The 20674-nt window shown below is 40.6% G+C and overlaps 1 protein-coding gene across 5 annotated transcripts in view; it reads right to left on the bottom strand.

Annotated features, from left to right (window-relative positions):
• Nucleotides 1–20674, bottom strand: part of HTR4 (5-hydroxytryptamine receptor 4) — a 178752-nt gene that overhangs the window by 12055 nt on the left and 146023 nt on the right. The window contains exon 8 of one of the 5 annotated variants that reach the window (XM_081178633.1): nt 15813–15888. The exons of the other annotated variants lie outside the window; for them this stretch is intronic. Within the exon in view, the coding sequence (XP_081034759.1) occupies nt 15828–15888 (61 nt within the window). The 3' untranslated portion in view covers nt 15813–15827. The remainder of the gene's footprint in view (nt 1–15812; nt 15889–20674) is intronic. 5 annotated transcript variants of the gene reach the window in all.

Genomic DNA, 20674 nt, shown 5'->3' with positions numbered 1-20674 from the left:
CCTGTCTTTGAGACTGATATAATGCTAGGTGAATTTTTGAAAAAGTACTAGAGGATAGGCTTGTATAGCATCCTTTCACGCAGAAGATGTATTAAACATTTATTCCAAGCTACGCTTGGATAGCTACCAAATGAATCATATACTTTGCAAATCTGGTAGCATCTGAAGGGTTTCCTGAGAATGAGGAATCCCAATACAGACTTGGACCTGATATAAGATGGGACTTCCATTATGGACCATTCTGCAATTTGCTGAGCTGCAATTACAACAACCAATGAAACAAAAAGTTTGTTTGATGGAAAACTGCTACACAATAGCTTAGACAATTTCTTTAAGTCACGCAACTCAGTTTATGATCAAGTAATGTTAAGCAATTAGTAACTTTAAGCTTTCTATAAGATAGGAGGGATAGGATCTAGCAAATGAGCAGAGGGAGGAGTTTTTTTAAAGGGGATGAGGCACCTTGATCCACACTGCCACTTGCTTTATTTCACATAGTGACGGCATTTTGAGCATGGCTCTGAAGATAATAACTAATTATTATTATTATTATTTCTACCCAACCCATCTGTCTGTGTTTCCTCAGCCACTCTGGGCGGCTTCCAGCAAAATATTAAAACACAATAATTCGTCAAATATTAAAAGCCTCCCTAAACAGGGCTGCCTTCAGATGTCTTCTAAAAGTCAGATAGTTGTTTATTTCTTTGACATCTATCTGGTGGGAGGACATTCAACAGGGCAGGCACTACTGTGGTTTTAACAATCAGTATATTTCAAATGGGAGACAGCTATTATTCAGGCACTCTAGTCCCAAGCAACATTCTGAATTGTGCCCAAAAACAAACTGGCATCCAGCACAGGTTCTTGAAGATCTGGCAAACTATGGTCTGTGATGCTTCAGCCAGTTGCATTTTGCACCACTTGTAGTTTCTGGATAATTTTCAAAGTCCATTCCACACCAAATACATTGCAGTAGTCTAGTGAGATGCTCCCAGGGCATGGATTCCTGTAGCCTTGATTTTCTTCTTTTTTCTTTTTAGTAATAAGAACTTCACTTGGGAAGATAAGAACAGCCGGGTCTGATGAAATCGTAAGTCACAGCTAATGTAGCCCCCATAATAGCCCCCATAAACTCTAATGTGTAATTTTAGGAGTTGATAACAAAGACTTCCATTTAAAAACCAGGAAATTTAAAACGAACCATACAACCATTTCAAGTTTTCAAAGATGTATGTGTAAAAAAACATACCCCAAACTACAAGTATAACATTGTGTCAAAATAGCTGCTTGTCAGGGAACTGACATCGGAGCGAGAGGCGAAGGGGAGGCTCCCAGATGATGCTGGCGAAGGACCCAGCAGCAGGGGGAGAAACAGCTCAGTAGAGGGGGAAGCCAATCAGCGCAACACCAGGGAAAAAGGGGGGCAGACGGGGGAATTGTAGAGAGAGCTCCAGGACTCTTCACTGGACATCAGTGAGGAGAGCCCAGGTCCTCCGCTACCCACGCCTTCCCTGCGCAGAAGACTCCCGCACAGTGAGAGGAGGAGGAGACTGGGTGTCAAACAACTTTTATGTTGGAAGAGGTTCAAGAAACGCCCACTGACGGATTCTGCCAGTGACTGAGGCAGCCACGATGAGAAGGGGCTGTGCAGTCAGAAAGGTTTAACAAGGCAAATTAACCGAGAAAGGCACCAGTTTACGCATGAGTAACTCATACCTATTACACTGCTAGTTTTAATTTTTGAGAGAAGCTCTCAGGTAATAAACAGGAAACTCCATTTCCTGAAATCACAGAGGAACAAATCCAATGTAATGCTAAGGTGATTGTTCGGTGAGTGCAAGCATTTTTGCATGCCTGGCTGAATTATCTCTCCTCCCTCCACAAGGTGTTCTGGAGGTTCTCCTGATCCCCCAAGCCAATTTGAGGGGGGCAGGCATGCATGGGGGGAGGATGGAGGGGGGGGAAGCCCCACTGTGCTACTGGAATTCCTTACATGCACATCTGCTAGTGGAACTAGTTAGCTGAATCCAGCCTCAACAGTTTCCTTTAATAATATTAAAAACACCTTGCACTCATAAGTTTACCATTTCAGAGATTCCTTTCTACTTTCTGCCTCTTCAAGGATCATAGACAGGTTTTCAAATCTTCTCCGCTGCCCCAAATGTAAGAACTTTGAAGGTGAAATACAGAATCTTAGATTCAATTGGTTTCATTTTTACAGCACTGTAAGCGATTGTGGGACAAACAGATTCCAACTGCTTTTAGGAGCATTCACAAAGGGAACGGCTTGAAACGTTTCAGAAAGTGCCTGTAGAAGACATGTCACTTTAGCCAGGCAACTTAATTTGCTGTGGGGCTCTTTTGTTTGAGAGACTGGAATTCTAAGTAATTTAAAGGTGCTTGTTGAGAAAACTAGATAGAGCCACCCACCTATGGAAGCAAAGACTTTTCTCTTAATTTGAAGGGCAGCAATGAGTCCTCTTTTTCTGGGCCATGTTTATATTAGTCCTGTCTTTTACTTGTATAGCTGTGTTTTTGGGTTTCTTACTTGGTTGTTTTTAATTGCTTTTGATGTAAGTTGCTTTGGGAGAGACAAGTGACTAGCAAATATAATATAATGTAATGGAATAAATAAATAAATAAATATGCAGAGAAAGATCATGTAGGCGGTACAATTTGTACCACTTGAAGTGGTACACATTTCTTCCGCACAGCAAAACATATTTTTCAGGGTGGGGATGTGGAGAATGGGATGCTCAGTCTAAATCTCATGTCGTGTTTATAACCTTTTGAAAATAAGAAATAAATGGGAACATGGCCTATGCTGAAGCCTTTTTGGACATGCCAGTTTCTTCGTGTGATGATTTTTCCATCCTCCCAGATAATGAATAATTCCATCCCTGACACCCCCTTGTTGCTTCACTGTATTGTACATTCATCTAAATACTTCACTAAAACTAATCTTTGCTGATCTTTTCAAAGTCTCAACATAAGATTTATTGGAATATGTCAGGACTCAGCATGTGCTGGAATAAATGTGACCTTTAAACTAATATTTGGGTTTCTTCCCATCATGGCAGCAATCCTAGTTTTGATATTTTTCACCTTTTCCTTTAGTCATAAAGCATTTTCCACCAGGCATGAGAATCAAACTCAGATTGCAAGTCCCTCAATTGGCAGTTGAAAAGCTCAGTTTGGAAATGGAAGGAATAAAGAATCTCCTAAATGAGAACTGTGCTAGGAATCCATGTGTGACATAGAGATCTCACCATTTTGTTGCATAATAGGAAGAAAAAGCCATTAACAAAGCACTGTGAGATACTGCAGCTATTACTTGAATTTGATTTTCATGGGCAAAGAAAAGTCTAAAGGAAAGGACAGGTGATGCACACTTATTCACACTTATTTATTTATACGTGTAGCTCTGCTTCCCCACATTTAGGTGCCCTCAGAACAGCAGAGTTCATTTTGTTCTCAGGCACTACTAGCATCACACATTTGGGTGTTAAACTCTTGTGACATTTGACAAATGCCCCACAGTGGACCTGTTTATTTCTTAATAAACCAGGCATAGGCAAACTCTGGCCCTCCAGATGTTTGGGACTACAATTCCCATCATCCCTAGCTAACAGGACCAGTGGTCAGGGATGATCGGAATTGTAGTTCCAAACATGTGGAGGGCCGGAGTTTGCCTATGCCTGTAATAAACTATTGTTTCAAATGCAAAGTCATCTTTTGTTCATAGCTAAGAAAAAAGAAGCAATGAATTATTATTGTGATCAGCCATCTTGAAAAACAGTAAATCATTTGGGTCTTCCGTTCCTATCAGGGGAGCTATTAGCCGATTCATTTGATCTTTGATGTGATTAAATTCCAACATTCAAAGATTTACATGAGCAATTTAAACTTTATTATCTCTGTGGCTGCCTTACTGTTCCATCTTCAAATGGTTTAGAATTGCACATTAATCCCTTGTTCTGTAGATATCTCTGGAGGGTCTTTTCCATGCAATAGCACTTAGCTTTGTGAGATAATAACTGTATGTAATCATAAAATCTTCATAGCCATCAATAGAACAGTCTGCCATAATGTTAAGCAAGAGTTTCCAATGGCTTGAGCCAATTTAATCATATACTCCTGAATATTTTTTACTGTCAAGGGGCAGTTCAAACACCAAAATCAAAGGCTTTTGCTATGTTTGATCATTTATTTAAGCCATCAGATGTGCATACTCAAAGTATCAACCCAGCCAGACAAAAAAAAGAAGAGAGAAACTTCTCAAAATTTAAAAGTATTTTAAAACATTATGCAAGACCTTACCATGATTAATTGCTGCAGTTTTAAGCAAATTCTCATTTAATTTCAATAAGAAACCATGAAGTAGTAACCTGTGGATCAGCTGGAAATATGGCAGAAGCTACTGTGTAACTGTGACTCTTAAAGTCAGTCTGACCACTATCTGTATTAATGCAATATTTTTCATCCTCCTTTTATTTTAGGCTATAAGCTCCTCGATGGCAGGCCCTCCTCTATTTATTTATTTTTACTGTTGTGCTTATGAATAATCATAATATTTATATAATGAAAATAACAATGAGTAAGTCAGCTGCCTCAGTTTAACTTATTTTCTTTTAAAACAGAGTTGGATGACATGCTAAGCCAAACCATGGCTTAGTCTAGCTCAGCAGCAAAACAGCGGGGGAGGAGCAAAGTGCCTGTGATCTTTTCAGGAGACTGAATGTTTGCTCATAAGGACTAAGTCCTTAGCACTACATGCCAGCAAGCAGTACATCTCTTAGGCTAAACTACCAAACAGGGTCATCACTAAGACAGAACAGGATCAATACAGGTAGCCCATTTTAAGTTCCTTGGAGGGAAAATGCGACAAAAACATGACTGGAAAAGAAAGAGCAGGAATCCCAGCGGTCAGGAGCAGTGTTTCAATTACCTTGCCTAGATATTCACTCTCAGTACAATCATTGCACATATATTAATCCACATTAGGTATCTAACTTTGGCTTCCAAACATTTTGGAAGTCGAATGGATTTCCAGAACGGATTCCATTCAACTTCCAAGGTACGACTGTATATGTATCTCGGGGCCAGGGAAGTGGGAAGAGCCAAGTGCAAAACAGTGGCTGAGAGAGCACAGTCGCTCTTTTACAAATCATACAGCAACCTGCCAGCAGAACCCAGTTTACCTTCTACTCACCTGTACTCCAGAATACATTGAAATACTGGGAAGAACTGAATGTTGTGATGTTGCAAACATTCCACCAGCAAAAGCATTTCTGCTTGCTTGCTGGTACAATCTCCCCTCTGCTCTTCTCATGTGCAGTTCTGGGGGTTCTCCTGACACTTCAGAGTGGATTTTGGGGAGGCGGAAAGCCCCAGTGCAAGTCCTTACATGGGCTTCTGCTAGTGGGACAAGTTAGTTGAATCTGGCCCATTTTGTTCTTGTGTATAGGACATCCCCTGGGGATGTAGAATATCTCCAAGGTCAATATCAGCATGACCTTGTCTAAATACCATCTTCTCATAGCAGAAGGGCAAGCTACATCCAATACTTCCTGCCTTTGAAAGGAAACTGCGCTTGTGCATTAAATGTGAAAAGAGCAGAAAGACAGAATGAACCAAAGTGTTGCTAAATTCCCATGATGTTCTTTACATGAAACCTATAGTAAACATCAGTACAATACAATTTCTTTAAAAGCAGGCAGAGTATTTGCCTGGCAAAACAGCATGCTCAGAGGGGCTTGTATGGTGAAGCCTGATATGTTGTGCACCGTGCACACTGCATTTAACAGGTGTGCTCTCTGACAGTGTGACAGCATCTCTGATGGTGTGACATTGCTGCACACCAGGCTGCCTTCAGTTCACTGCATCTTTTTTTGTATGAGGTAGAAGTTTTCCAAGGTTCAGTAGTCAATGCTTTTAGAATAAATACCCCTTAGGTACTTCACACAACATTTACTGTCACCAAAGCTTTCTCGGTGTAGTTGATGATTAAACACAGCAGCAAAGAGCTGGCATGTACATGAGAACAATTTCCTAGACAAAATTAGCTTCCATGCAGGCAAAAGTGCATCAGACAGCAACTAACGAGTACTTTAAATGAACTGCAGAAGACCCTCTAGAGAGATAAAATATATATACGTATAACAAAGCTATGTCTCTGAAGCCTCTAGAATTCTAATGCAGAAATGAAGTGGGGTTTTCTCTCTCTTTCTCTCTCTCTCCTTTGATGTCTGCTCTGGGATACTTGAGTCATGTTGTATTTCTCTCTAGAACTGCATGTAAGATAACAATTAGGGAGACCTGACGAGTGGTGGACCTTGGGATCTCAAATTTCAGTAGCGCCCTGTGCAACTCTGAAAGTTCCTCCAATCAGCGAACTTCCTTTGAGCCCAGATATAATATGGTCTGCCACAACATAACATGCCAATGGCTTCACAAGTGATATAAAGCTTCATTAACTATATGCTAGCTCCTTACAATACTACCGTAGCATACACTGACTATTGTCATCAGATCAAGGCCTGCTCCATACTCTCTCTTTGTGATGAGCAAAATAATTCTCAAACATTTGGGGATGGCTCCCGAGTGAGCTCAGAACCAAGTACCACAAAGGAATGTGAAAGAGGTTGCAAAATTCATTTTGCATGGCCTTTAGCAGTCAAAAGGAAAATTATGGCCATGAGATATATTTTCCAGTGGTTGCTGTACTACAGCTCCCATCATCCCTGCCCATGCTGGTTGGGGCTGATGGGACTTGTAGTCCAAAGCATCTGGAAGGCACCAAGTTCAGGAAACCTGGGCTGGGGAACCTGTGGCTCTGCAGGTGTAGGACTCCTACTGCCATCAGTTCCAACCAGCATGGCCAATGGTAATCACCAAGAAGGCTACACTTTCCCCTGCCTTATATAAATATATCTTATGCTTCCCTCACTCCATATTTTATTGTGTTTTTAACCAACTTGGTATTGAAGTACAACTGTGAATTCCTCTTAATTTCAGACCAGCCCCTCCCCCGCCCAATCCATCATTACATTGGCAACTTTCATGCTGAGAAAGTTAACAGCCTCTAATTTGGATATTTTCATGAAAATTTATTCAGAGAACTTGAGGGAGAGAATGTGTGTGTTACTGAACAGACTGTTCCAGATATGCATCTTTATGAATCAGTTTGTCACAGCTGTATCTTTGAGCCAATGAGAGCCATCTGCACTGCTCACTTCCATCCTCTGTTGTAAATCACTTCGCCTAATTAGTTCCAATTAAGTGCTTCAGGCAATCTCTTGATCTCAGTCATTTTCTTCATTTAATTGTAGTAACACATTGTGCTATCCTTAGGATCATCACTTTTCACAGTATTTTAATCCAGTAGCTAAAGGGGTTAATTGGCCTGCAGGGTATACAGAAGGACATGATAGGAACCTCTGCCCTCCTGCTAGTCTCAAGTAATTAATAATAATTAATTGTTCTTCATACAAAAAAATATTTCTACAGATACGGATGCATTAAGATGTGGGGAATATGGCTTTAGTTTTCTCACTATAACACTGGCACTTCTGCCTCATTTTCCAGTGTTCCCTTCACATTGCAGGGCTTGTGTTATGGAATTGTGGATTTTTGACCAGTATACTGACATGTCACACTAAATTTCATTCACAACAGTGGGATTGCTGTGACACAACAATCAACACTGGACAACATCATCACTCTCCTATCCTTTCCACACATAGAATCATAGAACTGTAGAGTTGGAAGAGACCCTCAGGTTAGATTATCTAGTCCCATCCCTTGCAATGTAGGAATATGCAGCTGTCTCATATGGGGATAAAACCTGAAACTTTGGCATTATCAGCACCACACTATAACTAACTGAGCTATCCAGGCTGCTTCTGTTTCCCCTTTGATTCCTGTATAAAAACAACAGAAAACCCCACTTGCTTTTCTGAGTTAAGGTGGCAGCATTTTTTCCCCCTGGAATCAAATAACATGGAAATGAACACTTAAAATGCACCACATTCCATCGGTTTTCTTAAAGTAGCTTTTGCATTACAGTGGTACCTCGGGTTACAGACGCTTCAGGTTACAGACGCTTCAGGTTACAGACTCCGCTAACTCAGAAATAGTACCTCGGGTTAAGAACTTTGCTTCAGGATGAGAACAGAAATCGTGCGGTGCAGCGGGGGGGGGGGCATTAGCTAAAGTGGTACCTCAGGTTAAGAACGGATCTCTGGAATAAATTAAGTTCTTAACCCAAGGCACCACTGTATGTGAAACTGTAAATATAATGTTGAAATCACAGTTAGGGAAACATCAGAGAAATGGAATGAAGTGCTGCGTGAACACAGCCAATGGCATGCAGGTCCGGGGAGGTATTCTCTAAGGATTCCCATCAGTGCAAGAAATTCTGTTTGTACAACAAGACTTCCCTCCCATGCCCTCCATACCACCCACTCTCAAACCTGCTGCAGGTGGTTGAGGGAAAACCTAGAGCAGATCTAGGGGTCCACAAGGGGGGGGGGAATATTCCATTGTGCAAGCAGAAATCCTTGTGCTGATGGAACTTTCATCTCAGTGGATTCCACCCCCTAACATAAGACATACATACAAATTGCACCCATGTTGTAAGGACTTCATCCTCACACATTCATTAAATCATCACCATTGAATGCTACAAGAATGACCAATTCATTACTCTTCTTATTCTGTAAAAATGACCATGTTCACTGATTTTATTGAAGCTAATGACTTGAGAGTAAAACAGAAACAAAACCCAATGCACATAAGCCAGATTTACCCAAACAGGCTATTCTCAAAGAGCACAAATTTGAGATGTGTGTATACAGAACAAGCATGGCGAGTCAAGCTAATAATCTAATAATAAATAATCCCTCATTGCAGGGGTAAGGTAAAACACACATTCTGTGCAAGAGCTTCTATCTGTGTCAGAGGAAACACATTCTAGATCAATTTGTACTGGTGAAAATATCGTGTAACTTCATTGACATTAGACCACCTCACTGCTACCTCTGACAGTTTGGTGAATGTTAAGTGCACACTACCAACAAAACTAAACCTTTGTCTGGAATTCATTTACGGACTACTGCAGCATTAGATGATAATTGCTACATTTTAGGTACAACATCCTCACCAATGTATCCATCTTAATAGTTAAAATTAGTCTAGGTGAAGCCTTTTCTTGTAGAGAACTCACAGTAAAACAGGCTTGATCATAATTAGGCCTGGCAGGAGCACACTGTCAATTACAGAACAAATGCAAGAAGAGCAAAGTGACATATATCTGCCTGCAGCTGTTACAGATGCTGCAGGATGACATTAAACCGGAAACTGTACCACTTGATTAATGCCTTGAGGCAATGCTCAGGTAATTATTGAAGTAAACAGGGTCAGCACTACAGTAGCTGCTTTGGCACAGATTGCTGTATCCTTGTATTTTTGAGAGGGCTAAAGATTTTTGATCACACACTAAAAGAATGGAAACAATAAGAAAACAAGTAGTAGGAAAAGGCCCAACAGACTGGCCAAACATGAAAACAGAATTGGCTCTCAACTGAAAAGGGCGAGTCAAAATTGCCATAAAGAACTAAAGGAGGTTTGAAATCACCTACTGCATTTTATCCCCTGGAGATGTAAAACTCTTATACAGTGGTACCTCAGGTTACATATGCTTCAGGTTACAGACTCCGCTAACCCAGAAATAGTACCTCGGGTTAAGAACTTTGCTTTAGGATGAGAACAGAAATCGCGCAGCTGCAGTGAGAGGCCCCATTAGCTAAAGTGGTGCTTCAGGTTAAGAACAGTTTCAGGTTAAGAACGGACCTCCGGAACGAATTAAGTACGTAACCAGACGTACCACTGTATACAAAGAAATAAAGAAAATGTCTGTTTTATATGTATGTGACTTAAACATCTTTTTATTTCATTTGATCAGGAAATGTAATGTGTATACAAGTGAATAAAGAGGGCAACATGGTAGATGGACAGAGAACTCAAAAATGAATTATGCCTGGCACTGAATTAGAGAGAATGACTTGGAGAGGAGCAGAGAAAAGTTTGCTCTACATACTCTCGGATGTACAATATGATAGGTCAAACAGCCCACTATGCCAGTCACAATCAACAGCACAGAATGCAAGGAGTCACAGGTTGGAGCAAAGGAAGAAAACTTATTCCAACTCAATTTGCCTATTACAAACAATGGATCTTAAGAGTCAAAAGCACAGGTCTTTTGCATCTACCATTAAAACCAGATTGTTATAAAACTGGAGATGCCAGGAATTGAACCTGGAACCATCTTCATGTAAAACAGGCACATTATCACTAAGCAACAGCCCTCCACACCAAGTTAGAGGAGTCTTAGGGGAAAGTGGTCTTTGTTCCACCATGTTCTCTGTATCATTCCCTCTACCATTACTACAGTCTTTCGTCATTTTATTTTTCTGCATTTACAGCACAAATTATGGGTACTCTTCTGTCCACCAGTGCATGCAGATCTTGAAGGAAATATTTAAAGTCATACCGAAAAGCAGATTTGCTCTGTAGCTTTATTGGAAAGAGATCCATTAAACACCTGCACAAGTGCATGCTAAACATACATCACTGTAGAAATACACCATTCATTCAAGCAAACAACCTGCCGGTTATTTGTTTTGATTTTAGTCATTTTGTCATTGAGCTGCTGCTCAATGTCTTGTCTGCATGATCAATTTGTTGACATATACTTGGATTTATTGCAGGTGACAACATTCTTGGAGCATATCCTCTAAAGCTTAACATAGCATTCAAGCTCACTTTAGAATTCCATATACAGCAATTTACGAAGGCAGTTCAGTTGACCCAAAGCCCTTACACATCTAAATGCTGCTTTTCTGGTACATATGGCAGTACCATTCAAAGAGCTATGACAATTATACTGTTTATAGCTCTGAAAATGGCGCTGCCATCTGCACCATGATTCACCAGGAAGGCACAGTTCAACAGGTGGACAGTCGTTTGGTCTGCCGATCTAGCATGCTAAGTTTGTAGCTATCACCCCAGGAACTGGACTGAAAACAAAAGAAGCACAATATGGATTGGTCAGAAAACCTTCTAGCTTCCAACTCTGTGAGAAAGTTCATTTTCCAAATTTGCATTATTAGTGGCTGGAGAAAATTCTATTTTGTTGGTCACATGGGAGTATCCCAGTAGTCAATAATTTCTCACACGCCACCTTTTGCCACCATTTAGCCAGTAAGAAGCTTCTCAGAGGTAGAACAAGTTCTTCTTCTCTTTTCAGATGCATCACAACAGAAGAGGAAAAGAATATTTGCTTGTATGATGTTCTGTTTGCAGGTGTAGCTTCTTTGCTGCAGTGCAGTGTAAAACACTCAATTTTCATGACAATGTTTGGCCAGCATACACATTGGACAATGATTCACAAAAGCATTCCTGTGCTTCTCCACTTCAGTATCTCCTTAAGATGCCCCTCTTTGCTCTGGCTTTTGACACCTGAGATGTATATTTTTATACACCCATTTTGTCTTTGAGATTGTAAAAATTTTTAACATTTTGTTTTAATTGTTGTACCCCACCCTGGCACTTTAGGGTGAAGGATGGTAGTAAAACAAACAAAGAAATAATCATTTGCTTTCATTCTTTGTTTTACATTGTATGCTTTGCCATGTGGCTGCTAGTTAACAGGCAGGGAGGCATTGTTGGGCCTTGAATCCACAAGTATTGCCATGTAGAACCAATGTCACTGCTGGTAACAACATCCTAGTTATTCTTTGTACTGGTGTACCACCAAATCTCCCAGAACAAGGGCTTCTTTCCTTGGCTATGTGAATTCTAGATGAAATGCATCCGTATATAAGAAGAGGCTCGCAACAAGAAACCTTTGCTTCAAGCTGAAAAAATGCAATTTAAATCCTGAAGTAAGCAAAGCTGGATTCTGCATAGCATATATATGCTGCAAAAGTGATACATACTTTGCATGCATTTTATTTAGAACATTTTATTTGTTCCATGAAGAAGAACAGAGCAATGCATGGCACACCAAAGCCTGGCTCTTAGGAATGGAAATTCTATTAAGTCTCCCTCCCTGATTCTTCTGAGATTTAAATCAGACACTTTCAGCAGTCCAGCCATATTACGCAGTAATTTACCTCTTATGCCCCCCCCCCTTTTAAAGCTGTGGCCTCAGGATGCTGAGTTCTGTGCTCACTTACCCAATTTTGCACTTTTCAATGCTAAAGCAGAATGATTCATGGAATATACACAGCCTTGGCCTTAATGGACACACCAGAAAATGCACGAAAGAGGAGAGAACAGAAAAATGCTCTTCTTTTGACACATTATAGATGCCCACAACCATTACTGAAATAAATGTGCAGAATTCCAGCTTGTTTCAGGCCATTCATCAGTGACAATTTCCCCCCTTGGATCTGGGCTTGATTTGAGCCAAGGGAGATAATTAAAAATAAGTAAATGCCCCCAAATACCACTGAGGAGCCAATGTGAGACTGCCCTAATGGCACATAACTGGGATGAGGGAAAAGGTGGGACATAAATTCAATAAATAAATAAAAACCCACGGTCCAGCTGCTCAGGGTGGGGATTGGAGAGGGTTGCCAGCTCCAAGTGAGACCGACTCAGATTTCAGTGGATCCCAGACCAGCTCAGCACCGCCTCCTCCTCTCCCTCTGCTAGTGAAGAGCCCGGCAGCATGTCTCCTGCCCGCCCCTTTTGGAGGTGGAAGATGGTGATCAGTACCAGAGTGATGCTTGCAGAGGGAGGGACACCACTCAATCCAGCACCCTGACCCCACCCCCACCCAAAGTGTGGCATAAGGGGATATTGGATTGCTCTGTAAATAGCGGAATAGTGAATTCATTTGCTAGAGGAAATTCTGGGGTAGAGCCACATGATCCTTATCTTGGAAGCCCTCCCAATAACCTAGGAAAGTTACTGAGATAACATTAAATATTGTTTCCTGTGCACACCCTCCCACCTGTTTGCACTAAAGTACATGCTGCAATATTATTTTCATATGGCCTTATAAAATGAACCTCAAGTCCCCTCATATTTCATTTTCCCTTCAGACCAGTTTGATGGAAATTTGCCTTTTGAACATATGCAAAATAATAATAATAAATATCCAAGAAGATCAAACTAAATGATGTGTTTTGTTTATAAATAAATAACATTAGTTCCCTGCAGAATTTGATTTATCTTATCTGCAGTGAGTGGGCTTGATGAACTTTAATGAATTGCTCAGTAGAATCACAGTCAAACTAGTCCTCATAGTCATTTTTGCAACCTGTACCTGCAAAATAACCTAACATTTTGCAGACCACAACTTCCCGCTTTCCAGCCTGTCAGAGTTAATCATTTCATCACAACTGGTACCTCAGTACAGTTAATTCCCTTCTAAGATGAATCACTCATTTCTAATATTGCCTTAGCAACATGAACGTATTTTTACGTTGGAGTCTAATCAAAGCTGCGACTGAAGACTTGACAAATATGGTCTGTCCTTGTCATTGGCAAATTGCAGACTATGTTCTTGGTTGAACTCTTAGCATCCCACTAAGATGTTTCAACAGGAAAATAACAAGTAGATGAGCACAACACGTCTGGCAGGGTTATGGCAGCTACAAGGTCACAGAGTTTCAACTGAAAGAAAGAAATGACTTCTGAAATTGGAGATAGTTTTAGTTGTTATAAACGGAACATCTTTTGACTGCTGTTCACCATCTGTTAATGCTATGTCAATGCAAAGCCCTGGGCTTAAATTCCTTGTTGTTGGCATACCTAAAATGGAATTGCACACACCTTATATTACAGCTTTGTAGCATAATAACTCATTGGTGGCCACCTGCTAAAGAAATATTCATATCATAGGCAGCCAATGCCATGCCCTTCCCCCCCAACAGCCCTAGCCAGGATGGCCAGTGGTCAGAGATCACGTTGGGTACCTCTGGGATTTTGCTGCTTTTAACTGGCGTTCAAATCATGAGTTCAAGCCATCATCAGATAGCTTCAAAAACTATTGTTTATGATTTTAGGAAGAAACCATAAAGAAGACACTTGTTAACTGCCCACTTAGCTCTGCATGGATCTTTCACACAAAAATGCATGAATTTTGCATTTTTCCATAATTTATTTTAACATGCACTGCTCAATGGGTGTAAGGTAGCATAAATTTTTGTAGCTTATCTTCAAAGCCTCTGAAAACAGTAACATTTAAACTACAAAATGAGACATGCAGATACAGTATAGTGGCAGCTTGGGATGAAAAGAAACAATAGTGCATTTCCCTGCTTGCTTAGAGATATCTTTCCCTCTTGAGTCATTTTGGACAGTTTCCTCCAGCCTGAGAAAATGTTGCTTTAACAACACCCAAGGTATTATGTGGACAAAGCTGACCCCATAATAGGAAATCCTGTATTGAGAATGTCTGTTAAGTGCTTTCCATCTTCCTCCTTAATGAGTTCGTCTTTTTTCAGTAAACTTTTTATTTAAGTGCTCTTTGTCACACAGCATGGGCTGTTAAGATTTTCTTAAACATCGGGATCAAATAAAAATAGCTTTCTTCTACAAGAAGCTGGGTTGATATTTGCCAATAAACATTTTTGCCCATGTACATGACCCTTAGTCATTTTATCAGACTTAGATTCTGTGCTCACTTGCATTATCTTGAGCTCAGAATTCCTGGACCTTCTTGTAGCCTTTTGTTATGCTTCAGTCCTTGTTTGTAAAGTCAAGACTAAGAAAGTAGGTGGGAACTCATCAGGAGGTAAGTGCAAATGGGTTCAGGGAACTCCTTGAAGCCTTGTCTAGGAGAAATACAGTATGCAAAACTGAGGATAATATCAGCGTATTCCCATGATTTACTTCCTTCCAAAATATTTTTTACAGTAATTCCCTTCTTGAAATACTGAGGTTTAGGATTCTTAACAAAAAAGGGGGTGTTCATAATATAAGCAGGCAAGCATTTTTGGGGGGACGACATGTATTCCACACTGTGCCTTTCAGATTTCAGAATAAAGAATACAGTACTGTATTTTTTCCTAAATATAAGGCAGGCACTACTTCTGGCAGCAACATTTAAATAATATCTTATGAGTCTTAACTACCAGGTCCATTCCCTAAGACATGGGTTGACAAGCAAGATATTAAGGGAAGGACGGCATTCTGTGGTGTCCTAACCATTTGTTCTGCTTTATTGATAAAATTCTTTTAAAATCTTCTTTTGCACATCTATAGATCACCGTGCGCAACAATATTTGATCCCTATCACTGTACTTGGCAACAATAATAGCCAGCTCAGAACACTCAGTATAAAATGTGCCACCTGTCCTTTGGGCTACAAGAAAATGGCACACTTCATAATCAACTGCAAATTCCTTGCACTGAGCCTCCCTTTCTATTAACTTTCTTAACACCTGCACTGCTTAGGGACCAGCATTCTGAAGAAAAGTGCCAGGTGAGGCAGCCATCACCACCTTTATTTCCCCATTCTAGCATTTCTCCAAAATGCCTCAGGACCCAGGCCCATGCCTGCCACTGAAGCCCCATCTCCCAATCCATTGCCCCCCTAATAAAATTGCTGGGGACCAACAGGGGGGCTTGGAGTGGTCACTGTAGTGCCCCTTGTTTAGGGCTTCTCAGTCCTGTAACTACTGAACAAGCCATTGAACAAGAGGAAGTTCTAGGATGTCCATTAAAATGAATAAATACACACATACACACATGGACACACATGGACACAGAAACATGTAATAAAATAAAAGACTTACAGAATATGTTCAGGGTTAGACAGGAACTGGTCTATTGCAGAACAGCAGGAGGAACTTGGAGATAGTGGAACAGCCACTTTTAGTGCAGGAGGGAGGGAAGGACAGACACAGTGGGACAAGGGAAGAAAGGGAAGAAAAACACAAATTATCACCATTACCCATCAATTAAATTCCTAATTAAATATGCCTAAGCAATGTGAAAGATCTGAGTACTGCCAGCACCGTGCCAATGCATCTACCTTAGAACAGAAACATTAATAATGTTATTTAATACAATGTGCCATCTGGTTCATTACTGTCAACACCTTATGTCATTCAAATAATGCTTGTATATTTTGTCTTCTGTAGGAGCTCATGTCTGACCATCACCACCAACCTCCATATCTGATCCCTAAACTGGATTTGCTTTTGGGTGATATGGTAAGGTTATTTAAGAGATATAATAATGCTCCAGTGTAATTGTTCACATTACCTAAGTACAACAATGAATGAAATCCACACCACGCAGTTGTTTCTGGATACCTGGAACCCACCTTTAAGATAATTGATGGATATTTTTCAAATAGGATTCATGGTGTTTAGTCGATCTAGCTCAGTATGGTCTACACCAGTAGTGTAGTTCTCCAGATGCTGGCCTCTAACTGCCTGCATCCCTGACCATGCTAGCTGGGGCTGATGGAAACTGGAATCCAAGAAGATTTTGAAGGCCACACATTCGTCCCCCAAAATCTACATAAATTGCTGTACCTCCTTCAGGGTTTCAGAAGCAAGTCTTTTCCATCCTTACTTCAAGATTCCAGCGATTGAACCTGGAACCTTTTGCATACAAACATGTGCTCCACCACTGAGCTACAGCCTCAATTCTTTTGTGTACAGGGAAAGTGTTCACATGTACAGACACTTTCATGGGGGTGAACCAAAGCTGTTTGCTTCCTCCCCCCCCCTTATTTTAGTAATGGCACATGCATTCCATTCTAGCTCATTACAAAGAATAGGAGAGGGACATGGTGTGTGCCCTTCATATCCCCACCCAGTCCTTTCCTTTCACTTGATCAAGTTATGCTAGCTCTAAGTAAATAAATATGAAATAAAAAATCACTTCCAATTTAAGACATGATAAGGACTCAGTCAAAAATACACTGGTAAAGCCAAAAGGAAATTCTTTTGAATTCTCATCACGTCTGGCATTTCTGCTGCTAATGGTGTTTCATTTTTAAGCTGTTTTAATATTATTTTTGGTTTTAAATTTTATGAGGTCAGCATGCGGAGGTGAGGAAAACTGACCAACTGAGCTGCTTCAGCAAACCCCAGTGTCAAACAAATAAGCTCTAAATATAAATACTAATCTGTGATATTTTTGATAATGTGTTCAGATTAAGGAATGCCAGTGGGTGATTTCTGAAGCAACAGGGCAGAGATACACATTATTCTGGGGTATGCAAAACTGCAGCAGACAAGAAAAGCATTGAACTCATTTTGACAATAGACACCACATGATGGCAAGTTACAATAAACTGCCTAATATGCAGCACAGAGAAGAGAAATGCCCCCATAAATGGCATTCTATCTCCCACGATTATGGAGTCTGGTGGCATATAGATTAGACTCCGTCCCTCATTTGAAGTTAGAGGCAACTGTATTATAATGTAGGAGGATAAAAGAGAAACAGAGGATGAGGTCAGAAACTTACTCATCTTGTACAGAGTCCTGTCTGCAACAGAAGCCCATAAAAGATATTTAAGGCAAGGGAGATATGTGAGGAGCTACAAAGCAGATATGGGTATATTGCTCACACAATGTGTGGGCTGATTTCTTGTTTAAAAAATACAAGATAAATCCCATAATTGCTTCTGTAGAAGTTGAGCCTTTTAAATGAGGGAAAGATGTAGCAAGAACTACCAGGATGTCCCCTTTTCACTTCTGTTTTCTCTTTTAATTCCTTCTCTGGGAGACACTCCCCTATATAAGAAGTCACTTAAATGTAGTGGTATTTAGTTGTAATAAAGTGTTGCATAGGGCAGAGGTTTCACAACACTGCAAAAGATGAACCTCTGTTTTCATGTACTTGGAGGAGTGTTTTAGGCAGCTCACATTTTGTCTAATGGCAGATCCAAACTAACCTATTGGAATAAAGATGGACAGATTTTACACCTGCACGGTTCACTCTACAGAAACTAACTGCTTTAACTATGCCAACCCAAGACTATGAAGCTGCCTAAAATTATCAACAGAGGTATGCAATTCAATAAGTTGCCTGTTTCACCCAAGAGACATACATAGAAGAAGAAAGAAATATAATTCCCCCCAGAAATGTTCTGCAGTCAAATATCTGGGCATATGGATAATGCAAAATCTGAGTAGCTTATCAAAATATAACCACAGGAAATGATTACATAAAGTTAGAAAGGAACTTAAATCATTGGGCACAACTAAATATATCGAGGTTGGGGAAGATGGTCATTTAAAAATAATATTAGCAAAAGAGGGTAGAAAGTTTTGCAATCACTTTGCTGGAAAATTGAGCATTTTCATCACGTAGTGGTGCAATAAAGTGCAAGGCAAACCCCATAGATTGGGAAAATTATAAAATCAATGTTCATAATTTAATGAAGTAACTAATATTAGTGGGTGTTGCTATTTGGGAGTGGGTTGGTATTTTTCTTGTTGTTATTTTATATTGCTGTTATATTTATTTAAAAACAGACCACAAATACATATATTAAAAATAGCACTTCATCAATAATCTGCCCAAATTTCTTTTCAGAAAAAACTCTGGGGAAGGAACCAAAAGACACTTGGTAACACTCTGTTTGTAAGCAGCTTTCGTAACAGCTTGAGAGATGAGAATGAAAATGGATGAGCCCTTTATGTGAAATTACGCAACCATCTCATTGTAAAAGCAGCTGCTGAAAGCAATTGCTGAAAGCATTTGCCAGCTTTTTGATGGGGGGGGGGGCATGTACATTGTCAAGAGCTCTGCTACGTCAGAAAAGGCTCAGAAGTAGAAAAGGTCATAGACTGAATACAGGCATAGTCCACCAGATATTTAAAAATAGACTTTGAATGAAGCAAAACAGTTTGTGTTCTGTAGGACAGGAAAAGCAAGTTCCTGAAAAGTTTCTTCTGGTAACCTAGTCCTATGAGATGCTGCATTGTGATAGTGCTCCATAGTACTGAATAGTAAGTTTCTTTCTGGGGGGGGGGACCTTTAAGCATTCAGAGAGACAAAGGCCATTAAGGAAGAAAACAGAGAATCAGTGTGAATCTTCTTGAACTGACTTTCCAGACATCACCAATCCATTCAGCTCCTAATTTGTTTAACAGGATGAACTACCACATTAAATCAGGAAGACGAACCACTGAGATGCTCCCCCCAACAACTGGGCAGTGACAGAATTTGTTCTACAGGCCAGCCACAGCTCTGCAACTAGGACGCCATTTCTGACCTTTGGGATCCTGAAAAGGAAACATTTAACACCACTTTGCTCCAATTTTTTCTGCAGCTGTGGAATAACTAATGAGTCACTTTGTGTTCCCTCATCAGAAAATTATCTCGTAGCAAAGCCTTACTGAACACAAAGTCTTTGTTGCTTTCTGATTACTGTTCCTTATTGATGTTAACAATTCCAGCGAGAAAACAAAAGTTCTCAAAGTGTTGTTCTCTCTGACACCCCGCCTGCACTAAATCATACAGCAACACTAAAACTATCTCTTTCATTCTATTCTTTCTCCCTCCCTCCCTGCCCACAGTTTCTACTCTTGCACCAAGAATGTCAAGAGCTACCATGGACTGCTCCTGTCTGTGATTGGTAGGCAAAATGAATACACTGTACTAATCAGACTTGATATAGAATCATAGAATCATAGAATCATAGAGTTGGAATAGACCACAAGGGCCATCGAGTCCAACCCCCTGCCAAGCAGGAAACACCATCAGAGCACTCCTGACATATGGTTGTCAAGCCTCTGCTTAAAGACCTCCAAAGTAGGAGACTCCACCACACTCCTTGGCAGCAAATTCCACTGTCGAACAGCTCTTACTGTCAGGAAGTTCTTCCTAATGTTTAGGTGGAATCTTCTTTCTTGTAGTTTGGATCCATTGCTCCATGTCCGCTTCTCTGCAGCAGCAGAAAACAACCTTTCTCCCTCCTCTATATGACATCCTTTTATATATTTGAACATGGCTATCATATCACCCCTTAACCTCCTCTTCTCCAGGCTAAACATGCCCAGCTCCCTTAGCCGTTCCTCATAAGGCATCGTTTCCAGGCCTTTGACCATTTTGGTTGCCCTCCTCTGGACACGTTGCAGTTTGTCAGTGTCCTTCTTGAACTGTGGTGCCCAGAACTGGACACAGTACTCCAGGTGAGGTCTGACCAGAGCAGAATACAGTGGCACTATTACTTCCCTTGATCTAGATGCTATACTCCTATTGATGCAGCCCAGAATTGCATTGGCTTTTTTAGCTGCCGCGTCACACTGTTGGCTCATGTCAAGTTTGTGGTCAACCAAGACTCCTAGATCCTTTTCACATGTACTGCTCTCTAGCTAGGTGTCACCCATCTTGTATTTGTGCCTCTCGTTTTTTTTGCCCAAGTGCAATACTTTACATTTCTCCCTGTTAAAGTTCATCTTGTTTGTTTTGGCCCAGTTCTCTAATCTGTCAAGGTCGTTTTGAAGTGTGATCCTGTCCTCTGGGGTGTTAGCCACCCCTCCCAGTTTGGTGTCATCAGCAAATTTGATCAGGATGCCCTTGAGTCCATCATCCAAGTCGTTGATAAAGATGTTGAATAAGACCGGGCCCAAGACAGAACCCTGTGGCACCCCACTAGTCACTCTTCTCCAGGATGAAGAGGAACCAT

Source organism: Podarcis bocagei (genome assembly GCF_964188305.1).
Source record: "Podarcis bocagei genome assembly, chromosome: 2".
In the NCBI taxonomy this organism is placed as follows: domain Eukaryota; kingdom Metazoa; phylum Chordata; class Lepidosauria; order Squamata; family Lacertidae; genus Podarcis; species Podarcis bocagei.
Note: the sequence above shows the minus strand (reverse complement) of the source record. Positions and strands in the feature narration are given on the sequence as shown.